Source organism: Apodemus sylvaticus, chromosome 11, assembly GCF_947179515.1.
Source record: "Apodemus sylvaticus chromosome 11, mApoSyl1.1, whole genome shotgun sequence".
NCBI lineage: Eukaryota > Metazoa > Chordata > Mammalia > Rodentia > Muridae > Apodemus > Apodemus sylvaticus.
In genome coordinates this window covers 12,009,259-12,034,009 of record NC_067482.1, presented here as the reverse complement: position 1 = coordinate 12,034,009, position 24,751 = coordinate 12,009,259, and the positions used below count along the sequence as shown (strand labels likewise).

At 39.8% G+C, this 24,751-nt stretch overlaps 1 protein-coding gene across 1 annotated transcript in view; it reads right to left on the bottom strand.

Annotated features, from left to right (window-relative positions):
- Antxr2 (ANTXR cell adhesion molecule 2) overlaps positions 1–24,751 on the bottom strand; it is a 146,856-nt gene that overhangs the window by 84,085 nt on the left and 38,020 nt on the right. Inside the window, exons 8-10 of the mRNA XM_052198699.1 lie at positions 19,072–19,132; positions 16,660–16,758; positions 14,438–14,507 (exon numbers count right to left, since the gene is read on the bottom strand). Of these exons, the coding sequence (XP_052054659.1) occupies positions 14,438–14,507; positions 16,660–16,758; positions 19,072–19,132 (230 nt within the window). The remainder of the gene's footprint in view (positions 1–14,437; positions 14,508–16,659; positions 16,759–19,071; positions 19,133–24,751) is intronic.

Below are 24,751 nucleotides of genomic sequence, written 5' to 3'. Positions count from 1 at the left end.
GTGAGGAAGACTGTGTGAGAGTGGGTAGGACCTGTGAGAGAGTGGGGAGGATTATGAAAGAGAGTGAGGAGGACCTGTGAGAGAGAGGGGAGGATTATGAGAGAGAGTGAGGAGGACCTGTGAGAGAGAGGGGAGGACCTGTGAGAGTTTGGAGGACCTGTGAGAGAGTGGGGAAGACTGTGTGAAAGTAGGTAGGACCTGTGAGAGAGTAGGTAGGACCTGTGAGAGAGTTGGGATGACCTGTGAGAGAGAGGGGAGGACTGTGTGAGAGAGTGAGGAAGATCCTCTGAGAAAGTGAAGAGGACTATAAAAGAATGGGGAGAAAGCTTTAGTCTGGAAAGATAATAACAAGGACAGCTGTGAAGAATTCTATCTCCAGGAATTAATAAATAGTCTGAAAAGGTAAAGAGCATCATAAAAATATGGTGAAAATTGTGTTTTGCAAATAATCTTCTTCTTCTTCTTCTTCTTCTTCTTCTTCTTCTCCTCCTCCTCCTCCTCCTCCTCCTCCTCCTCCTCCTCCTCCTCCTCCTTCTTCTTCTTCTTCTGTTTTGTTTTTTGAGACAGGGTTTCTCTATGATGCCCTGGCTGTGCTGGAACTCACTCTGTAGACCAGGCTGGCCTCAAACTCAGAAATCCGCCTGCCTCTGCCTCCCAAGTGCTGGGATTAAAGGTGTGTGTCACCACCACCCAGCACAAATGTCATTCTTGTTGATATTTCTAAATATAGGGCACACATCTGAAGAATGTGTTTATAGAGAACAAAGACCAGTTACAAAGGTCTGAGTCTGTTTCAGATAAAGTCCAACATGGAACTGAACTAAAATAGAGGCCACAAGGACACATGCAAATGGTACTGAGAGATCTAATGCCGGAATTAAAGGGCCACGGACACTCCATATAAGTAGGAGGCAAGCAAGAAAAAGACTGACTTCAATATTTCTGTCTTACAAGTGTGTGCATGGCCTTGTGTAGGGAGCACAGAAGGAGGACCAAGCCTAAGTTCTTTGCAACCTCTATGTTAAATGTACCTACAGGAAAGTCGGTAGACATTTGCAAACTGTACGCATGGGATGTGCAAAGGCAATGATCGGATCCTGCCTGGAGATTTGGAGCTGGACAGCAAGAACAGAAGCCTCTGAGATGGTTTTATAGGTCAGGGATCCAGCCATGATGAAAACTGACAGTTAAGAGACTCCATGAAAGGCAGGATCTGGATGCAGCGGCAACATCTGAAGACAGACATGAAAGCATGAGGCCCTGAGAATGAGGAGACACTCAAGGACTAGCCTAGAGCAGACAACTCAGAAAGACAAGGGCCAACCATGTGCTGCCTCTGCTGGCCACCACAGACAGAACGAGAAGGCTTTGTGCTTTTCCTGGACATCTCAATATGCTGTTCATCCCACCCTTAAAACAGGTCTTCGAGAACTCGGCCTCCCACCAGTCAGGAGAGGTGCATCCATCTTGGTTCCGGACTCCGGGGATCGGACAGACTGAGGTACACAAACATAATCCGAGGCCAACACCGCGGTGGTCTGAGCCCGACGGGCGTTGGCCTGCACCCAGGCCCTGGGCGGGTCGGGGGGCCATCGGGGTGCCAACCCAGCCAGGAGGTTTTTTGCCCAGGCCTGCGTGCGCGCCGCCGCCATTTTGCCTGCAGGATGACAGAGAGCTCTGGCGGGCAGACCTGTAACAGGCATAGCCTAAGGCTAACAAAGCGGGGCTCCAGGCCCCAAAAGGCACAGGACTGACCCCAAGATCTGGGCGGCTTGGTGGGCCATCTGTGAGTCAACCCGCCCAGGTGATTGTTAGCAAAGCAGACTCTCCCGGCGCTTTCAGGGAGCGCGGGCTTGCACGCCCGCCATCCTAGTCACCTGGCAGACCCAATTAACAGTCATAGCCCTAGGGGAACTTTGCTCGGACCTTGGCCTCCCAGGCTTTTGCCTGGACTCAGGGACTGGGCGGCCAGGCTAACCTTGTGTGCGACAGCCCGGTTGGCGGATCGGCTGCCCAGCGAAGTGAGCAGAACACAGGGGAGGTCACAGTAGCATACACCGTCGGCACTCCCTGGGGGTGCACACAGGCTCCATCTGGTCCACAGACACAATCTGGGGCAAGGCCTCAGGCAGAAGCCCTCAGCTCTACTCTCTCCGCTTCCAGATCCAGATCAGTCTGGGCGGCAGCATCACATCTCCAAGTCCTGCAAGTGGCTAGCTGGGATTCCGGGCGGCCAGCTGGGAGAAGTCAGTGTGCTCCAGTGAATCCAGCGGGGCCCCAGCGGGAGCCTTCGGGTGCCTGCTTTGGGATCGGAACAGCCTGGGCAGCAGCACACTGTCTACAAGCAGTGCAGGAGGTAAGCTGTGCACCAGAGGCCAACTGGGAAGGGGCAGCTTGCACTGGTGAGTCCAGCACTGACAAGACAAACTAACACCAGTGAGAACTAGATGGCAAAAGGCAAACGCAGGAACGTCACTAGCAGAAATCAAGGCAATATGGCAACATCTGAACCCAATTCTCCTCTACCAACATGTCCTGGATACCCCATCACACCAGTAAAACAAGATTTGGATTTAAAATCACTGGTCATGATGCTGGTACAGGAACACATGAAGGACATACATAAAGAAATTAAGGAGAAAATGGATCAAAAGTTAGAAGCCCTTGCAAGGGAAACACAAAAATCATTGAAAGAAATCCAGGAGAATACAAAAGCCAACAAGGAGGAAATGCAAAAAACACTTAAAGAAATACAGGAGAACTTTGGTCAAGAGGCTGAGGTCATGAAAGACGAAACACAAAAATCTCTTAAAGAAATACAGGAGAACTTTGGTCAACAGGCTGAGGTCATGAAAGACGAAACACAAAAATCTCTTAAAGAATTACAGGAAAACAAAAACATGCAAGTGAAGGAGCTAAGCAAAACCATCCAGGATCTAAAATCAGAAGTAGAAACAACTAAGAAAACTCAAAGGGAGACAACTTTGGAGATAGAAAGCCTTGGGAAGAAATCAGGGGACAGAGATGCAAATATCAACAACAGAATACAAGAGAGAGAAGAAAGAATCTCAGATGCTGAAGATTCCATAGAAACCATGGACTCAACAGTTAAAGAAAATGCAAAATGCAAAAAGCTTGTAACCCAAAATATCCAGGAAATCCAGGACACAATGAGAAGACCAAACCTAAGGATTATAGGCATAGATGAGAGTGAAGATTTACAACTTAAAGGGCCAGCAAGCATCTTCAATAAAATTATGGAAGAAAACTTCCCTAACCTAAAGAGAGAGATGCCCTTGAATATACAAGAAGCCTACAGAACTCCAAACAGACTGGACCAGAACAGAAATACTTCCCGTCACATAATAATCAAAACACCAAATGTTCTAAACAAAGAAAGAATACTAAAGGCAGTAAGAGAAAAAGGCCAAGTAACATATAAAGGAAGACCTATCAGAATCACAGCAGACTTTTCACCTGAGACTATGAAGGCTAGAAGGTCCTGGGCAGATCTCATGCAGACTCTAAGAGAACACAAATGCCAACCAAAACTACTATATCCAGCAAAACTCTCAATCACCATAGATGGAGAAACTAAGATATTTCATGACAAAACCAAGTTTACCCAATATCTATCCACAAACCCGGCCCTAAAAAGGATAATAGGAGGACAACACCAATACAAGGAGGGAAACTTCACCCTGGAAAAAGCAAGATAGATACCTTTCATCAAACCCAAAAGAAGTTAAGCATTCAAATTTAAAAAATAACGTCAAAAATGATAGGAAGTAACAATCACTATTCCTTAATATCTCTTAACATCAATGGACTTAATGCCCCAATAAAAAGACACAGACTAACTGAATGGATACGTAAACAGGACCCTACATTTTGCTGCTTACAGGAAACACACCTCAGGGTCAAAGACAAACACTACCTTAGAGTAAAAGGCTGGAAGACAATTTTACAAGCAAATGGTCTCAGGAAACAAGCTGGAGTAGCCATTTTAATATCAGATAAAATTGACTTTCAACCCAAAGTCATCAAAAGAGACCCTGAGGGACACTTCTTGCTGGTCAAAGGAAAAATACAAAAAGAAGAACTGTCAATCCTGAACATCTATGCCCCAAATGCAAGGGCACCCTCTTTCGTAAAAGAAACTTTATTAAAACTAAAAGCACACATTGCACCTAACACAATAATTGTGGGTGACTTCAACACTGCACTTTCCTCAATGGACCGATCAGGAAAACAGAAACTAAACAGGGACACAATGAAACTAATTGAAGCTTTGGACCAATTAGATTTAACAGATATATATAGAACATTCTATCCTAAAACAAAAGAATATACCTTTTTCTCAGCACCTCATGGTAGCTTCTCCAAAATCGACCATATAATTGGTCACAAGACAGACCTCAACAAATATAAGAAGATCGAACTAATCCCATGCCTCCTATCTGATCACTATGGAGTAAAAGTGGTCTTCAATAGCAACAGAAACAACAGAAAGCCCACATACACGTGGAAACTGAACAATACTCTACTCAATGATACCTTGGTCAAGGAAGAAATAAAGAAAGAAATTAAAGACTTTTTAGAACACAATGAAAATGAAAACACAACATACCCAAATCTATGGGACACAATGAAAGCAGTGCTAAGAGGAAAACTCATAGCCCTGAGTGCCTCCAAAAAGAAAATGGAGAGAGCATACATTACCAGCTTAATGACACACCTGAAAGCCCTAGAACAAAAAGAAGCTATTTCGCCCAGGAGGAGTAGAAGGCAGGAAATCATCAAACTCAGGACCGAAATCAATCAAGTAGAAACAAAGAGAACCATACAAAAAATCAACAATACCAGGGGCTGGTTCTTTGAGAAAATCAACAAGATAGATAAACCCTTAGCCAGACTGACCAAAGGGCACAGAGAAAGTATCCAAATTAACAAACTTAGAAATGAAAAGGGAGATATACCAACGGAAACTGAGGAAATCCAAAAAATCATCAGATCCTACTACAAGAGCCTATACTCAACACAACTGGAGAATCTGGAGGAAATGGACAATTTCCTTGACAGATACCAAATACCAAAATTAAATAAGGACCAACTAGACCATCTAAACAGTCCCATAATGCCTAAAGAAATAGAAGGAGTCATAGAAAGTCTTCCAACCAAAAAAAGCACAGGACCAGATGGCTTCAGTGCAGAATTCTACCAGACCTTCAAAGAAGAGTTAACACCAATACTCTTCAAACTATTCCACAAAATAGAAACAGAAGGAACACTACCCAATTCCTTCTACGAAGCCACAATTACGCTGATACCAAAGCCACAAAAAGATCCAACAAAGAAAGAGAACTTCAGACCAATTTCCCTTATGAACATCGATGCAAAAATACTCAATAAAATTCTTGCCAACCGAATCCAAGAACACATCAAAACGATCATCCACCATGATCAAGTAGGCTTTATCCCCGGAATGCAGGGTTGGTTCAATATACGGAAATCCATCAATACAATCCACTACATAAACAAACTCAAAGAACAAAACCACATGGTCATTTCATTGGATGCTGAAAAAGCATTTGACAAAATTCAGCATCCCTTCATGCTTAAAGTCTTGGAGAGAAAAGGAATTCAAGGCCCATACCTAAACATAGTAAAAGCAATATACAGCAAACCGGTAGCCAGCATCAAACTAAATGGAGAGAAACTTGAAGCAATCCCACTGAAATCAGGGACCAGACAAGGTTGCCCCCTTTCTCTTTATCTTTTCAATATTGTACTTGAGGTACTAGCTCGGGCAATTCGACAACATAAGGAGGTCAAAGGGATACAAATTGGAAAGGAAGAAGTCAAACTATCATTATTTGCAGACGACATGATCGTCTACCTAAGTGACCCAAAGAACTCCACTAGAGAGCTCCTACAGCTGATAAACAACTTCAGCAAAGTGGCAGGTTATAAAATCAACTCAAGCAAATCAGTGGCCTTCCTATACTCAAAGGATAAGCAGGCTGAGAAAGAAATTAGGGAAATGACCCCCTTCACAATAGCCACAAACAGTATAAAGTATCTTGGGGTGACTCTTACCAAACATGTGAAAGATCTGTATGACAAGAACTTCAAGACTCTGAAGAAGGAAATGGAAGAAGACCTCAAAAAATGGGAAAACCTCCCATGCTCATGGATCGGTAGAATCAATATAGTTAAAATGGCCATTTTGCCTAAAGCACTATACAGATTCAATGCAATACCCATCAAAATCCCAACTCAATTCTTCACAGAGTTAGAAAGAGCAATTATCAAATTCATCTGGAACAACAAAAAACCCAGGATAGCTAAAACTATTCTCAGCAACAAAAGGAAATCTGGGGGAATCAGTACTCCTGACCTCAAGCAATACTACAGAGCAATAGTGTTAAAAACTGCATGGTATTGGTACAGTGACAGGCAGGAGGATCAATGGAACAGGATTGAAGATCCAGAAATGAACCCACACACCTATGGCCACTTGATCCTCGACAAAGAGGCTGAAAACATCCAATGGAAAAAAGATAGCCTTTTCAACAAATGGTGCTGGTTCAACTGGAGGTCAGCATGCAGAAGAATGCAAATTGATCCATCCTTGTCTCCTTGTACTAAGCTCAAATCCAAATGGATCAAGGACCTCCACATAAAGCCAGACACTCTGAAGCTAATAGAAAAGAAACTGGGGAAGACCCTTGAGGACATCGGTACAGGGAGAAAGTTTCTGAACAGAACACCAATAGCGTATGCTCTAAGAGCAAGAATTGACAAACGGGACCTCATAAAATTACAAAGTTTCTGTAAGGCAAAGGACACCATCAAGAGGACAAATCGGCAACCAACAAATTGGGAAAAGATCTTCACCAATCCTACATCAGATAGAGGGCTAATATCCAATATATATAAAGAACTCAAGAAGTTAGACTCCAGAAAACCAAACAACCCTATTAAAAAATGGGGTACAGAGTTAAACAAAGAATTCTCACCTGAAGAACTTCGGATGGCGGAGAAGCATCTTAAAAAATGCTCAACTTCATTAGTCATTAGGGAAATGCAAATCAAAACAACCCTAAGATTTCATCTTACACCAGTCAGAATGGCTAAGATTAAAAATTCAGGAGACAGCAGGTGTTGGAGAGGGTGTGGAGAAAGAGGAACACTCCTCCACTGCTGGTGGGGTTGCAAATTGGTACAACCACTCTGGAAATCAGTCTGGCGGTTCCTCCGAAAACTGGGCACCTTACTTCCAGAAGATCCTGCTATACCACTCCTGGGCATATACCCAGAAGACTCCCCACCATGTAATAAGGATACATGTTCTACTATGTTCATAGCAGCCCTATTTGTAATTGCCAGATGCTGGAAAGAACCCAGGTATCCCTCAACAGAAGAGTGGATGCAAAAAATGTGGTATATCTACACAATGGAGTACTATTCAGCCATTAGAAACAATGAATTCATGAAATTCTTAGGCAAATGGATGGAGCTAGAGAATATCATACTAAGTGAGGTAACCCAGACTCAAAAGGTGAATCATGGTATGCACTCACTAATAAGTGGATATTAACCTAGAAAACTGGAATACCCAAAACATAATCCACACATCAAATGAGGTACAAGAAGAAAGGAGGAGTGGCCCCTGGTTCTGGAAAGACTCAGTGAAACAGTATTCAGCAAAACCAGAACGGGGAAGTGGGAAGGGGTGGGTGGGGGGACAGGGGAAGAGAAGGGGGCTTGCGGGACTTTCGGGGAGTGGGGGGGCTAGAAAAGGGGAAATCATTTGAAATGTAAATAAATTATATCGAATAATAAAAAAAAAATTAAAAAAAAAAAAAACAGGTCTTCAACGCGAAAGACCAAAGAAACCTTTATGACGTTGTCACAGTACAAAGATTTTTTAATTATATTTTCATGGTGCCTTGTACTCAATTAATAACTCATAAAGTCAAAGTCAAACACACTAAATTATTTTACATGAGAAATGAGTAAATTATACTCTGACTTATTGTTGACTAAATAAAGTCAATTAGTCCTGATAGTCATGGCGTCTTAGTACACCAACAGATATACGAGTAGTTCAAAATTGGAGGAAGAGGGCTCAGTGCTACATTAGAGCCATTCTGATCTAAGAAATGTCATACTTCATGAAATATGGTTACTATTTAAACCTACAGTAACCTAGTTGAAATAGGTACATTTGTTCCAGACAGACAGACAGACAGACAGATGGTAGACAGATACATAAGATTCTGGGAAAGATTTCTGTTTTACGATCCATTAAGGAGGATTTTTTTTTTAAGTAAGTGAAAATGTTAAAGACATTCACTAGAAGCACTAAATAATTTACCTCCAATTTGCACGCACTGAAAATTAAACTGGCAACCATTCAAAAAGTTATTAAAATCATGGTTAACTTCAGACATTTTGAAAGCAAGCACTGCCACTTAATACTCTGCGAAGTGTTCTTAGCATTAGCTTTGCGAATGATGCAGATTTTCAGTAGCAAAGGGTGGTCTCAGGTTTGTGAGCAGTCCAAATTAGCCACTTCAATTTATGGGCACAGATGTAAGTTAATATTCTGTTGAACTGTGTTCATTAAAGATATTAAAGGGATTAAAGAGATTAAATAATTTTTTTTTATTCTATAGTTATCTATGTATTTGACCAAAACAAAATTACAGCCAGCATGATTGACAGCTTTTAGGAGAAGCCAGTGCATATTCAGTATATATGAATGTTCCCGTATAAGGCACAATGTAAATCCCTCTAATGTTAGTAACAACTTTTTAATAAGCTGGTGAATTTTAGAAAAATACAATATATATGTATATGTGTGTATACACATATAAATATATGTATGTATATGTGTGTACATATATGTATATATGTATATATGTGTGTATATGTGTACATATGTACATTATTCTATATGAATAATCCCCTTCTTTAAGCATTTTTTAAAAATGTCAAGTGTTTCTGTGATATCAAATTGATAATGTAAGTTTTGTAAGCAAGTATATAAGAAGTTCTAAAGGTAAACTTGAAAGATTTCCTGTTCATCATCATCTTGTAGCTTTCAACACACTCACGGAAGCCATTCCAGCTTTTGAAAATATCTTCCTTACAATATGGTGGAAAGTGCTTCTCTTTACCTGCTAGTCATTTCTTCTTTCTCTGTAGCAGAAAAGAAATGTAGCTGAAAAGAAAAGAGTAAGTGAAACCCTTCCCGTCGTTGACCCCCGATGCCTGATGAGGCCAAGTGTCTGCACTCAGGAGCCAGGCCTTCACTGAGACGTGGAAGCACGTGATTTAACATTCTCAGTTGGACATCTTGAGGGGCACACATACATGTGTTCAAAGTAAGCACTGTTCCTATTAAAGGACAATGCCTGTCGCTGTACCAGATACTTGGCAAAGAGATACAATGCTGACCAGGTAAATATGACATGGTGTGCTCATTGGCATAATCAGAAGATACTATTCTATGGAAAAAGAAGGTGAATGTTCCATGATGGGAGAAGATGAGAGTAACAAAAAAGATTCTCAGCTTAACTTCCTTCATCAGGATTCTAATGGTTATAATCCAAATAAAGGCATAACTGATGTCCTGGTACCCATGATGGCAAATTAAATCATCAAGTCTCATTCTTTACAAGAAAGAACAGATTGAATCAATAATGTTTGTATCACCTGCTGCCAACACAAAGGATCTAGGGACTGCACAGATATAGATACACACACATATGTGGGTATGTTTTTGCAAAGAAAGAGAAGCTTGGTAAAAAGCAAAACTCAGCCAACTAAGAAAAAATAAATCGAATTAGTCAATTGGATGCCAGACAAAATAAATTAGGCTTAATATTGAAAAGTAACAACGTTCAGGAAAAAATGTTTAACAATTACCCAGTCCAGCCCTCACCACCAAGTTACCACACATCCCAGAGATCCTGTATCAGATCCTTCAAATGACCTGCATCTACCATCTCTAACTGCAAGACTCTGGCTGTGGCTTCCTACACTGCCTTGTAAGAGAAATAATGCTATCGCTTTCATTTGATTTAGATATTTATTTCATATTTGCCAGAAGATTCTGGCCAATGTTTTTGAAAGCACATTTAACTATACCATATGCCTCCTTAAGTCATCCGTATCAAGCAAGCTGTAGATTAAGGCTCTGCCTCGTTCTGTTCTGTTTTTCTTTCTTCACAATGTGTTTATGTATGTTTACCCAATTTATTCTGTTCTTTTTGTCAAATTACAGGTTTAAAAATCTCAAGTCCTTCAGAGCAGCTGTGCTAGTGTTGCTGTCTCCCAGAACACGAGGTCAGAGAACAACCTCTGTGTTGCCAGCATGTGTATTGATGGCATAGCATCCCTGGAACCTGAGATTGGTCCCAGGTGGGGACCAGTCAAAGAACTTTTAGGAGGCCATCCTACTTAAACTCAAAGAAGGCATCCTGCTTCAGATAAGCACCTGACACAAAGAAACTAAATAATCTACCAAAACTTTTGCTAAGGTGACTCTTAAGTGTATGAAGTTTTTGTTTTTTTTTTTTTAAAAAGAAAGTGTGTCCAGTGAGAAGAGTTGGAAAAACCCAACTCCTTCCACTTAGGATACTTTCTGTCCTGTATCCTAAGACGTTAGCCAAAATCTCTGTCAAGTAAATTTTGTAAACACTGACTGATCTCTTTCAAAGAAAGCTGCTGGAAGCCCAACTCCAGATCTTTTCAGCAGGGTTATTCCTAGAGAGGAGCTGCACAGGCATTTTGAAGTTCTTTGTTTTGAAACTTGTTCATTAATTAAATTTGCAATCTTACAAATTTATACTGACTTAGGATCCATTCTGACAATTATATATACATACACACACACACACACACACACACACACACACACACACACATCCCTTTCCCACATTGGAGTTTTTGTAACCTGTTTTTGTAACTTGTTTATGTAACTCGTCTTTACTTCCTAACATAAATATTTGAATGTAAGACATCTTAGCCATTCTGATGAGGCAGGCTCTTAGTCCCACCTCCCAGAAAACATCCATCTTAGCCCTCATTTAAATCAAAATCCACAAGCACATTTAAAAAAAAAAAAACATGCATCACAAAGAGGAGAGAAGAAGTAACAGAGCCTGCTAATGAGCTGAGGCAGGAGTGGGGGTCAGCTCTGAGACCATGCATCTGTCTTTGAGGCTCTCTGTCTAGGACTTACTTCACCAGTGAGTTGTTAATTATTTAGGTGAGAGAAGAGGGGGACCCATCACCACATCTGTCACCCTCACACAGGACAAGCCTCCCTTCACTGATGGGCCAGATGTGTTCATCTGAAACACAGACTAACTAGCTATTTAATGGGTTTGAATCTTTAGCCAAAAGGTAATTAGGCAAACATATTAAGCCTCGGCCGCCTTACAAGGCTAAATGGTCTTGGTTCTGCTGATTTTAATTCAACCTCGTAAGAACTGGTCATGTACAGAAAGGATCCGAAGAGAAGTCAAGGCAAAGAAAATAGTCTAAATTATGTACAGCATAGGAAGTAGTGAATACAATGGTATTTCCCAGCACCTAGAATATTTACAAAATTCTCTAAAATGTTGCCTCAGTGATTAGCTAGAGTCTGACACCAAAATGAAACAAAATAGTGCAAAAGCAATTCTTTTGGGTGAATCTCCCTCCCCAAACATTCTCTACGTACAAGCAAAATATCAATACCAAAAGCTAAATGAATGATGCTTTTTTTATACCAAATATTTATCATTATGTGTGAGGTTTGTAAAAATCATGTACCTGAAGTATTTATCCTGTCTGCAAAGCATTAAAGGGTGTCAATAGTTACTATATTACAATGTTCAAAAGGAGGCGCCTAGGAGATAGCAGGTAGAGTGCCTGCTGCTGAGCCTGAGGACCTGAGTTTGGTCCCTGAGATGCCTAAGGGAAGTCAAAAGCCACCCTCCCACCTCCATATGACCACAGCAGGCACATATGAACCCATACGCATAGCACGCACACATACAGAGGTAAGCAAGAGTCAAAGTAAACATTTTTTAAAATTTGAAATAATATATGGCATATAATAAGTACAATTTCATTTTTTAACTACATAGAAGAGAAAACTCTCTTCTTCAATAGTCACTTATTTTAAAGTCTCATGATTTTGTGTTGTCAGTGGTATGTCACCCTAAAATAAAATTCTGACCATTTTCTGCTAGCTGATAAAGTCCTCGTCCATCAGAAATTGAATGATCTCCTTTAACTTTTTATATTTATGGGTTAAAAAAAAACAATTTGAGAAAAAGTTAACCACCTTTCAGCAATCAAGTACTTAGTGAGTTTGTACAATGGTAGGCACTGGGTAATGCAAGGGGGTTTACAGGAAAGAAGACATTTATCCTAGAAGAAAGGAAAGGCAGTAACCATTAAGGATTTTAGAGAAAAACAAGAACATGGAAAGAAACTGGGGAGGCTGCTGGGGCAGGGTGAGTACAAAGGGTTTTACCCTCTTGGGAAGGTGACATTTGAACAAGACTTAAGGAGATAAGAGAACATCAGTCCAAGCAGAGAGACTAGCAAGTAGGACAGCGCTGGCAGAAGTGTAAGCTGATGAGTTAAGAGACAGAAAAAAAGGGCAGAGGTGTGGCCATAGCGACGTAGTGGTGAGCAGAGAAGCAATGAAGAGAGGCCTGTGGAGGGAGTGAGGGTTTGGGTCCTACAGAAACATGGGGAACTGTCAGCTCTCCTTTCCCTGAGTGGGATGAGGAACTTATTCCCGACATTCCTACCTGCAGAGGTAACTAGCACAAGCCTATCTATCCCAGTAGGGTCACTGAAGCCAACGGTAGAAGCATAAAGACCAACAAAGAGATTACTGACGTTGGCACGTGACAACGTGGACTGCCCAGATGGAGCAATCTGATATTGGATGTCATGGTCCAAACTTAGTGCTGAGTGAGTTCAAGGTAAACTGTGCATGAAATAAGAATGAATCAATTATAATTCTAAGAGTTTTTTATCTGAATGATAAAGAAAAAAGATGTTATAATCAATGGGAAGACTAGAAAATATAACTTAGGACAGACTGAGCCAAGAGGCATGAAGACAGCCAAGGAACATGAAACCTCAAGTTCAATTGATCAAGTCCAATCTTCAGTGGTTTGTCATGCCTACTACAACAAGATCACTGAATTCTACTGTATATGTGGGGCCAGATGATGTCATGAAAAACTGAACTATCATAAAGTCCAATGCCTTTCTCAATAAGCCATGGACAAGTCATCACTGATGCTAGATTATCAGGCAGAACACACACAGGCAAAAAAATGAAATTAGTCTAGGTTCTGAAGTTATATAATATAGCCCTTTTGATCTTTTTAAAATACAAAAGTGATAATGTTAGCTTTCTTTTTGGCTATTGAAAGTGCTATACAATAGCTAAATTGAATACTTTCATAAAAAACAAGTACCATGCAGATAGCAAGATACAAAATTTATTCTCTTTGATTCAATGAAGGAAAAGAAACTCCACTGTGTGGACACTGTTTTTGACTGGAGATTATGCTTTTAGTGTTTACTATGTTTCTGCTCTGTGGAAAATACCATCATTAAGTAATTCCATCACGTGGGACAGCACTATGAAAATTGTGCCCATTAATATCAAAGTAGAGAACATCTCAACTTTTTGGAATTATTTGCTGCATACTAAAGAGTATAAGAAAAATCAAGTAGAAATACTGTGACTATTAAAATTATTTTTGCATTGATAATTTAAATAAGAATCTTCTTCGTGGTCTACTGTCACACAAAAGAAAGAGGGAGTAGCAGTGTGGGATTAGCTGAAGTGGGAAATAAAGCCCAAATTAATATGTACTGTGAGCTTGTTCTACTCGCTTTTATATTTAATATTTATTAAATTCCACAGCAAACAGTTAAAATCTTACTTTGGAACTCCTGTGTGTGTTTGTGAGTATGTACATTCAGTACTATAAAGTTCAAACTAATGGTTGTGTGGCTCTGGTTATGTGCAGGCCGCTGAATAAGTTTGAGCCCAACCTGGGCTTGTACTTAAAAGACAAAATAAGCAAACGAAATGACCAATGTGCAATTGCTGTTTTCTAGGAATTGCTTATGTTTGGTTTGCTTTGGTTGTTATTTGTTTTTAATCAAGGAAGAAAGACTTTTATGTGATGACACATGGGGGGGGGGGAGAGAGAGAGAGACAGAGACAGAGACAGAGAGACAGAGAGAGACAGAGAGAGATGGGGGAGAGAGAGAAAGAATGAGACAGAGAGAGAGAGAGAGAGAGAGAGAGAGAGAGAGAGACCTTCACAGAGCAGAGCAGTCACCAGTTACTCAGGAACACGAACTCCATGTTGAGTTGTCCTTGTGATGTACTTACTCTCCTGCTTTGTTCAGGACAGGTGCAGGACAAAGGATGGAACTGGGCTGAACACTCACTGGTTTTTCGCCTAAAATACAGAACATCATTTAGTTAATAACAAGTTGTGAATCACTAATATAGTCTTTAAAGTTTTTATATATATAGTATTTTTAGTTTATATATATATATATAAAGTTTTAATATTTTTAAAGTTTTATATATATATATATACACACACACATATCACATATATTTAAAGTCTGGCTGAAAAGGCAAAAGAAAGAAAATCAAAACATGAAGAGTTGCAAAATCTTAGTATAAAATATGATAAATCAAAAGTTAGATTTATTAGTTAAGATAATAATATACAGTTATAATTATAACTTTTTATCCTGAACATTTCAAATACCTCAGCTATTCAAGGGTAAATTAGATATTATTTCTAAGAAACAAAATTTAGGATGGATGAACAAAGGATACGTATATAGCACTCTACAGCATATAAGCACACCTTAACAAGCTGGATGCTTAAACTCCCTTAGAGTTTTAACAGTGTGTGTGAAGATTAATCAAGGAGTAGAACTATCGAGGAAATTTACATAAGCAAATGAATCATCTCAGAATGCGAATAATGAAAATACTATTCCACCTCCATCTATTTGAGAATTGAATTCAATAAACTGAATCTTATCTATGTCCATATTATAATCAAGCCAAATGTGCAATCAAAAGGAGTCAAATAAATCCAGCACTTTCATACTAATAACTACTGAACAGAAATAAAGTTAGTCTTCCCTGTTCAATTGTGTAATTTGTTATGCATTTTTTACAAATATCATTTTGCCTTAACAAATGGTATTTCTCATACAGAGAAGAGAGAGAATTGGCCACATTTACTAAACTGAGATGCCCATCTCTCTAATCCAACAAGCACATACTGACAATTTGCTGTGTGGTCAAAACTCTTCTAATACCATCAAACAAACTGCAGAGTTATAGATGAATCTCTTTAAAACAGCTCTACCAGATTTCATAGATTATAGAAGTCAAAATACCCATTGATTGAAAAAAACCCACTTCACTATCAAACCACCATACTCAGGAAAGCAAGAGGCACTGATGAGCAGACTACCATCCAACTCAGTTTTGGAGAACACTGGAGGCATAAAAGGCTAATGGCACAAAGAACAAACCAAACAACAAAAGAAAGTCAAGAAACTGAAAAGTTACTTGACGTTAAATCTTGAGAAGAGATGGCAAAACCTAACAATAATACTACGGCAGCAGGCAGTGAAGTCATCTGACACAATTGCATTTTAAGTCAAGAGTGGCAAAACATAAGTCTACACAAAGGGTGATTTGATCACATGACTGAGGTGGTTAATCAAAACCTTAGATCCAGGTACTTCAACTTTCTTCTCTGCCTGTTACTAGCTATTTCACCACAGGAGGGTGACCCATACATCAAAGATCATCTTCTGAATAATGATGTTACTGAAATCAAGGTCTAGTGTTTATTAAGTCATGAGCAATTATTTAGTCTCTACTAAATAATTATTGCTATTCATATTATTATTATGGAAACTTCTTTTTTCTCTAATGAAAAACTAGCATAGCTGATTTTAATTGAATAAAAAAAGAAAGAAGGAAGGAACAAAGGAAGGAGGAGGAAGAAATGAAGGAGGATGGAAGGAAGGAAGGAAGGAAGGAAGGAAGGAAGGAAGGAGGGAGGGAGGGAGGGAGGGAGGGAGGGAGGGAGGGAGGGAAGGAAGAAGGGAGGGAAGGAAGGAAGGAAGGAAGGGAGGGAGGGAGGGAAGGAAGGGAGGGAGGGAGGGAGGGAAGGAAGGGAGGGAGGGAGGGAGGGAGGGAGGGAGGGAAGGAAGGGAGGGAGGGAGGAAGGAAGAGGGAATGATGGAAGGAAGGAACAAACAATATTTTAGATTACAGAGAAGGCTCAGAGGTTAAAAGCACTTGCTGCTTTTCCAGTGGAGGTGGGTTTGGGTCCCAGCACCCACATAACAGTTTACAACCATCTATAACTCCAGTTTGAAAGAATCTGATGTCTTCTTCTGGCCCCTGCATTCACTAGGCACTCACTAGATGCAAATGCATGTAGGCAAAATGCTCCTACACATAAAATAAAAATAAATACTCTTTAAAGAAGAAAAAATAATACTCAAGATGCGCAATAAATGTGTAATAAAGACACTTAGGGGACGTTGGCATTCCTGGGGACTTACTCTTTGTGTATGTGCTATTTGCAGTGAATGTACACAGGACACTGCCATCGTGACTGATCGACGTGACTGCTCTTCCACTCAGAACAACTTGAAATTTCTCTAGAGGTAAAAACAGAAAGAAAGAAAAAGATGAGCACCATAACCAGTGTTTTACTAAGGACATCCATAGCATCAAGAGGTTCAGCACACATCTTCATATTTGATCCTGTCCACCAATAACCGTGAATATGCGACTCCAGGCAAGCTTGCTTCCTGTAGACTGCCTAGGTGGAGATAGCATTCTAGGTCACATGGAGCTGCTACTTTGGTTTAATTAATTACCTGGCTGATCTCAACTCCCCCAATTCTATTCTTATAGGTTTTTCTCCAAAAAAAAAAAAAAAAAAAAAAAAAAAAAAAAAAAAAAGAATTTGCTCTTTTTCTTCCATTCTCAGTCATTAAGTTCAGGAAGTAAATAAACAAAAAAACAAAGAAACAACTTGTCAACCTGTTTTGTCTTCTGTTGCCTACAAGCTTGCAATACAACAGGTGTTCTGGCATTTGGATTACTGACAGCCATGGCAGAGACTAGAGGAAGCTGCTTTATTGTCTCCCTATCTACAATGCCTAAAGGCTCTGAATTTTCGAGAAGGAATGAATATGAAAGAATATGCTAGAAGAAAAGTTGACAGACTCAGTCTTTCACTGGGCAGAGAATACTTGATGCTTAACTATAATAGAATATGTTAGTGATCCCAATGGCGATGACCTCTTGTACCAAAAGCAAACTGAAGAAAGAAATGTTAAAGAGTTGATGTGAGCAAACTACGATTTAGGAATTGGGCAGCTTCAAGGCAAAAGTAGCTTGTAAAAAAAAATCATGAAACCCATGATTTTTTGCTTGTAAAAAAAAATCATGAAACCCCATGAAAAAAAATCAGCAAAACTTTTCTAGAAAGAACATAGAAATAATACAAGCCTACACACATATGTGTACACACACACACTCATACATTCACATCATAGATCTATCTTGTGAGAAAGTTCCTACTTTAATAGCATAAATATGTTGGTTGAACTGAAGTTCTCGGGATTTTTATATTTTGGGGGTTTGTTCTTATTTTTCAATGTGTATTAAATATATAGCTCAGATTTTGTTGAAGTTTACAAACCAGGCAAAGGAGGTCACTTGTGATTCCTAAATGGACTTTTATGCTCAGAGTTCCTTCTGTTTAATTCACCCTGACACCCTCTATACTTCCAGACTTCTTTCTCCTAACATCATCCCTGACATAGTGTCACTAGCTACCAAAGCAAAGTCTACAGGACACTTCCCATTCACCATGTCATCAAAGGACATGTACTTGTATGTTCTAATAATATGCAGGTAAACCTAACATGTAATTCAGGAAGAACACGGGTACTGGTGTCAGAGGGACAAGAATCTAAAGGACAATGATTGGCATATACCGAATCTCTGAACCTGCCTCTGCCTCACTTTCTCCATTTGCAAACTGGGATTATACAACTCCTGAATAGCAATGTTAATGTGACTAGGTAAAACTGTATAGTTAAAGAACACAGCCTGGAAGACTCAAGAAGGAATATAATAAAGAAAAGCTATTATCTTGGTGTAGTTTCTACCTACTTGTCTATGTTTTCCCTAGAAAATGATCTCCATCCTTAGACAAGGCCCTGCTGCTCTGGAATGTGCCTGTGCGTGCTTCCTGCCCAGTGTTTCAATGACCATGTGTGAAGGGAGCTTACATGATACATCCCCCTTCTCCTTATTCAGGGTGGGGCTTTTTTTCCATTTCTAAATAAAGTCGTTCTAAAAAGAACTCTAGGTCAACTTGAAGAGGAAAACCGGCTGGGGAGACACAGACTGCCTGGGCAAGGATGTCTGGGAGGTGGGAACCTAAGCCTGCTCTGCTTTGAGAAGCAGCTGATGAACCCATCGCTTCCTCCCTGCACTCTGCCTCTACGTCACTTCCGTGCGTGCCTGGAGCTGGCAGATGTGATAGCATGGCCAGGTCCTTAGAGCATAGAGCTCTGCAGTTCCAGATACCACCCAATCAGATAAAGGATCCTACATTTTATTTTATCTGCCATAGAAAGGGTCTCAAACACGAACTGAATATACAGAACACTCTAAAAGCCTGTCACACGATATGCTCATCATTTAAAATAACATTCGAATCTTAAAAAATTTGAATTTAAAATAGAAATATTTCAAGGAATTATTTAAAAATTCTTACACACACACACACACACACACACACACACACACACACACACACAAAATAGAAAGATGCCAGAAAAGTTAATTTTGCTATTCTCCTTCCAACATGAGTTTCAAATCATATCTTTTAGCTAGGGGAAAAAAAAGAAAACTAATTTCTTACATGGTATTTTTAAATTCTAAACACTTACCCCCTACACAGACACTTGAAGGACTCAGTTCCAGGATTTCAGTACATGATTGAGCTAATATCTGAAAAGGATAAAAAATAAATTATTAAGAGCAGCTATAAGACTACTTATAACACGTGACTCCCATGGCTATTAGCAAGCTCGAGGTCAGTCAATTCACCACTACACATAGCTACAACACTCTGTATAAGTAAGCACTTGGGTTGTTTCAGGGTCTAACACTGTACATATAACATCCCTTTTAAAACACGATAAAAACATGATTTTATCAGAGTAAATCCAGACAAACACAGGAAAGCTGAGCACTGCCTCAAAGTCCTGTAGCCTTGAATATGAACAGGTAACTAAAATTTTCTCACATCAAAACCAATGCTATCCTTCCCAGACCGGTCTAAACAAGACAGCAAATAAATCTGCCCGCTCAATACTGTTGTTTGTTATGTTTTCTGTTTTGAAGTTCAAAGATTACCAACCCATAACAGATTCTTTATTTGACAATGTGTTCGTAGTCCATTTCCCAGGCTTAACTCCCAGGGGACTCAACTTCCTCTCATGTATCAATCATCACACTTGCAGAACGCAGATCCCTTGTGAAAACCAAGCAATTATTCTCAAACACAGTCTGTGTTCAAGCACGGACGATGCACTGACTCAGAACCGCTCCATTTAACACGCTCTGAGACACGGAAACCACCACACAAGACGCATGACTACACGTGAGAAACGATGAAGCAAGCTGTGCCTGGTCACCAGAGTTCTGTCTCTAATTTTAGAACTCCTCTGCACAGCGTTATCAAATTCAGACAAAGTCCAGATGGTCTGTGATCAGCATTCTGCTCCTGATGGAACTTGAAGACAGACAAAGTACAGTGGTGGACACATCCTCTGCTTGTAACCAGACAGGACGGAAGTCCTGCCGCAAAAAATTGCAAACCTTTCCTGTGCTTTTCAATTACAGAGGAAATGCAGACACTCAGCCTCTAAAACCACCTGTAAAGCCACAGACCTATTTGTGCTGAATATGCATCTGAATGACAGACACATTTGAACTTTTGAAAGGTTTTTCCAAATGAATATAACTTTTGTGTAACAGTTGGATTGAGTCTTTAGTAACTACAAATCTCCTAAGATTTTATATTTGAAAAAAAGCTACAAAAACTCTTGGATAACAACAATGGGGACCAATGGTAAAATCCAGTATACCTTCTGTGGAGGAGTGGAATCTCTAGTCAATAACATCTTTAAATATTTTCACAGAATTTATGCACCAGACTCTAAAGGAGAAAACTTTTGAGGGTTAAGGCTAAAGTGAAAACATTCCAAGTATTTAAAAGGGGCCACATTGATATAGTTTAGGCTAATAAGGGAAAGTTTTCTTTAAAAAAAAATAGGGAGTCATAAAGTTGGCACCAATGTGTGACATAATCCAGTTGAATTTCCCTTTTCCAGTTCTTGAACCTCATGTTGAGAATGGAACTTGCTTAATCCATGAGAAGATACTTTGTGAAAAAAATAAGTCAGATTCCAGGGCAGACACACTCATGACAAAAATACTGTTTTGAACTGTTTAGGTTGAAAAAATAAACTAGAAATAACATTAAAAAGGTTTCTCTAGTCATCAAATCAATAATCACATTGGGACACAGATAAGTCAAGACTTTTTTTAAGAAAAGGCACCTAGTCCCTTCTCTAAATTATGGATTTTACAAATGCAGAATAATATAATTTAAAACAAAGTTTACCAAAATCACTTCCAAATGAAAAAAAAAAAAAGAAAAAAGAAAAAGAGTCAGAGAAGGGGCCGGTAGACAAGACTGACAAGAGTTAATACAGATTTAGAAACAAAAATGACTTGTAAATTTGTTTTTCTAATCTAGAATTTACCATATTCTATATTAAGATGGCAATAACTAGACACTGAATACTTTAATGTTGGAATGCAGTTTGCATGCAATACTTTAAACAGTAATTACCATTAAAGCACGATAGTTCATTTAAAAAGATCTTCTATGTAAGAAGTGACCAATGAGAAGCTCAAGATGTAAAACTGGAGGTGGTTCTGGTGAGATGGCCAACTAAACTAGAAGTTGCTCCTGTGTGAATGAGTAGAGAAGAACCAGAATAGGAAACACACAGCACTATTCCAAAGAAAGAGAGAGAGCAAGGAAGCAGGGGAGTTACGAGACAGTGGGTAGGATATCTAAATGTATAAGTACAAACACAGTAGCTCATGGAAGATGGTCAGCCTAACATCCTGCACTCATAGGGATGTCTGGTGGGGACTGAGGGAGGAAAGGCAGAAAGCTTCTCCAAAGCCTAAGGCTTGGGGACTTGGTGACAAGGGACTTGGATTCCTACCTTTAGGATAGGCCTGCAAAACATGTGCAGACCTAACACTCAAGATGGTTTTGACGTAACAGCGATTCCTTGGGCAGATGGTTCCACAGTGGTACTCTGTGTGATTCAGAAGGAAGGCGCTGGGCCAGACACCATCTTGAGAGAGAAGCTACTATTTGAAACTAAACTATCCTTAGGAGCTGAGGATGGGGTACAGTCACAGGACGGGGAGTTGGAATTTAATCTGCAACCATCTCAGGGTATGTACAGCTTTTGGATGCAGTTGTAGACAGCTGGAGGACTAGAATCCCCAAAGCCAAAAACAGTACACAGCAGTACTGAGGAGAGTACACACTCAGGGAGTACTGAGGAGAGGCAGCTGCCCCTCTTGGTTTCCTGGAGCAGGTCTAATTAACTACAAATACCCCAAATTTGGGTCACTTGGAGCTTAGAAGCTCAATGGAAACAACCCATCACCGGGACCAACTACCAGTTGATCATTGCTATAGAACCTAAATCCTAAATCCACTAACACTACAGCTGCGTCCGGGGAGATGGGGGAAGGATAAGATATTTAGGAGATCTCCCTTCTTGTTCAGATCTCAGTGTATAGCTTTTCACACTCCCTGTGGATTTAGGAGACACCAAGAGCAAACATTAACTACCTTAGGGAACAGTAGCAACTGTAGTATCCATAAGGGTGCGAGCATCCACACAGAGCAGACTACAAAGCTAAGTGCGAGCAGCTATGGCTTCACTATGCAAAGACGGGGAGCCATGCAAATGAAAACTTGAGAACCCAAAAGTGTGATACTCAAAAGGAATGTCTCCAAGTACAACCGGAAGCCATACTCAGAATCATAGCACAGAGACACAATAAATATGAAAAGGCAAAGCATCATGAGTCCTTCAACACATTGTAATCCTTCAACTACTGATTTAAGACACCAAAAAAAAAACTTCCTAAAATGTTCCACAAATAGCAAAAGAAAATAAAGTGCCAAATTCATCCTCCAAAGTGTGTATTGCTCAGGGACCAACTAGTTAAAACATAAAACACATGCACACACATGTGCACACACATACATGTGCACACACATGCATGCATACACACACACATGTACATGAACACATAAAGAGTAGAGACAGACAGACAGACACAGAGGTCTGTAGAACAATATTTTCTGGTGAACTTTAACAAAATTCTTAGAATCATACTCTTGTGAAGTAAGATTCACAAGTACTCTTGTAAATATATTCAGAATCACACGTATAAGGCTGGGCTGAGGGCTAGGTGGCTGATTAGGCACTTTCTGCTCTAATAGAGGACCCAGTTTCCCAGCCCCTGCATGTGGGCTCACAAACATCTATAACACCACTTCCAGGGAAGGGAAGGCCTTCTTCTGGCCTCTGCAGGCACCAGATATGCACATATTATACATATATTCATGAGGTACACATTCATACACATGAAATAAAAGTAAATTCTTTTTTAAAAAAATCACAAATGTATTATGACCAAGCTGGCATTAACTCAGGTGAGGAATACAAGATTGGTTCAATAAACTAATTCAGCACAGAGAGACTTAAAAGGCGAAAAGCATATCAATGCCGCAATAGATGTAGTAAGGCCTTTGACAAGGTTTCATCTTCCCTCCTGATTAAAGCCCTTAGAAAACAAGAATTAAAAAAAATGGACTCACATATACTAAAGAGTATGTACAATAATTTTACAGACCTTATAACACTAAATGGGGGAAAACAAAAAACATTTTCTCAAATATCAGAAATGAGACAAGAGTGTCCATTCTCACGGTTCTTGTTCAACATAGTACTCTAAGTCTTAAGTAGACCAAGATTGCAAGAGAAAGAAATTAAATGGAAAGCAAACAGGAAAGGAAGAAATCAAGCTATCCCTATTTGCAGATGACATGATCCTGTAGCTATAAGAGCCTAGCAACTTTAACAGAAAACAATTACATATTATAAACACTTTCAGAAAAGTCTCATGGTCGCCACTGGACACAGACTACTCAGCAGTCTTTCTGTAGGCCAATAAAAACATTCCCAAGGGTGAAACCAGGAAAATATAACAGTCACAATAGCTTCGAGGAAAGCACAATTTTGGGAATTAACCTAACAAAAGAGGTGAGGACCTCTATGTTGAAAATTTTAAGACAGCTATGGAAGAAACTGAGGAAGACACATTCCAGGCCTCCCATGTTCAAGGGAAAGAAGACGCTATCAGACTGCCATCCAGCCAAACACGATCTACAGATTAAATACAAAACCCACCCAAATCCCAATAAAATTCTTCACAGAACTAGAAAAATTAATTCCAAAATTCTTATAGAAGTACAAAATCCCTGAGTATCCGGAGCAATGCTTAATGGACAAAGTAATCCTAGCAATACCACATACTCTAAATCAGCACTCCTACATACTCCAGTGGAACAGCAACTAAAATGGGGTTGCAGTGCCATCAAAGAAAGACAAATACACGAAAAGGCCAGAATACCACAGAAATTCTATAAAGCTGGATGTAGCCATCTAATTTTTGACAAAGATACTAAATATATATTTTTGGGAAATGGCACTCTTCAATAAATGGTGCTGGGACAAAACAAATATCTACCTTATAATCCATTCCTGTATGGGAATGAGGCTCAGTCCTTATCTCTCACACTGCACAAACATAAATTCAAGAGTAATCATCGACTTTAATACCTGAATCCTTGAAACCTGCTAGAGGAGACATGAATAAAGAACCTTAAGCTATAGGCACAGGTAAGGTCTCTCTGAAAAAAAAATCATCTAACAGCACAGAAAAGAGCCCCAAGGATTGACAAATGGGATTCTAAAAAATTAAAAAGCTTCAGCACAGTCCAGGAAAGCATCGCCAGAATGAGAAAAAAAACATCTTCATAAACTACACAGCTCACATGGGTTTAATATCCAGTTTATATAAAGAATTTAAAACTTGAACACCAATAAAATCAACTCATTCGATGAATGAATGGGCTCCTGGACAGAATAAACAGTCCTCCATAGGAAAATAGGAGTGGCCAATAAATGTGCAAAGTACTCAACATCCTTAGCCACCAGGGAAGCACAAAGTAAAAGCATATTAAATGCCATCTCACTCCAGATAGAGTGACTGTCATCAAGCATGAGGGTGTGGGGGTGTGGGGAACACACAATAGTGAGGATGGAAAGAAAGAGGTAATGTCTACTGCTTAGCTGTTCCTTCACTCCTGCTGTCAGGTGCATCTGCTCTGCTGCTGTCATTGCTGCTGCTTCTGGACAGTTCTTTACTGGTATCAGAACCCAGCTTTCTTAGGTT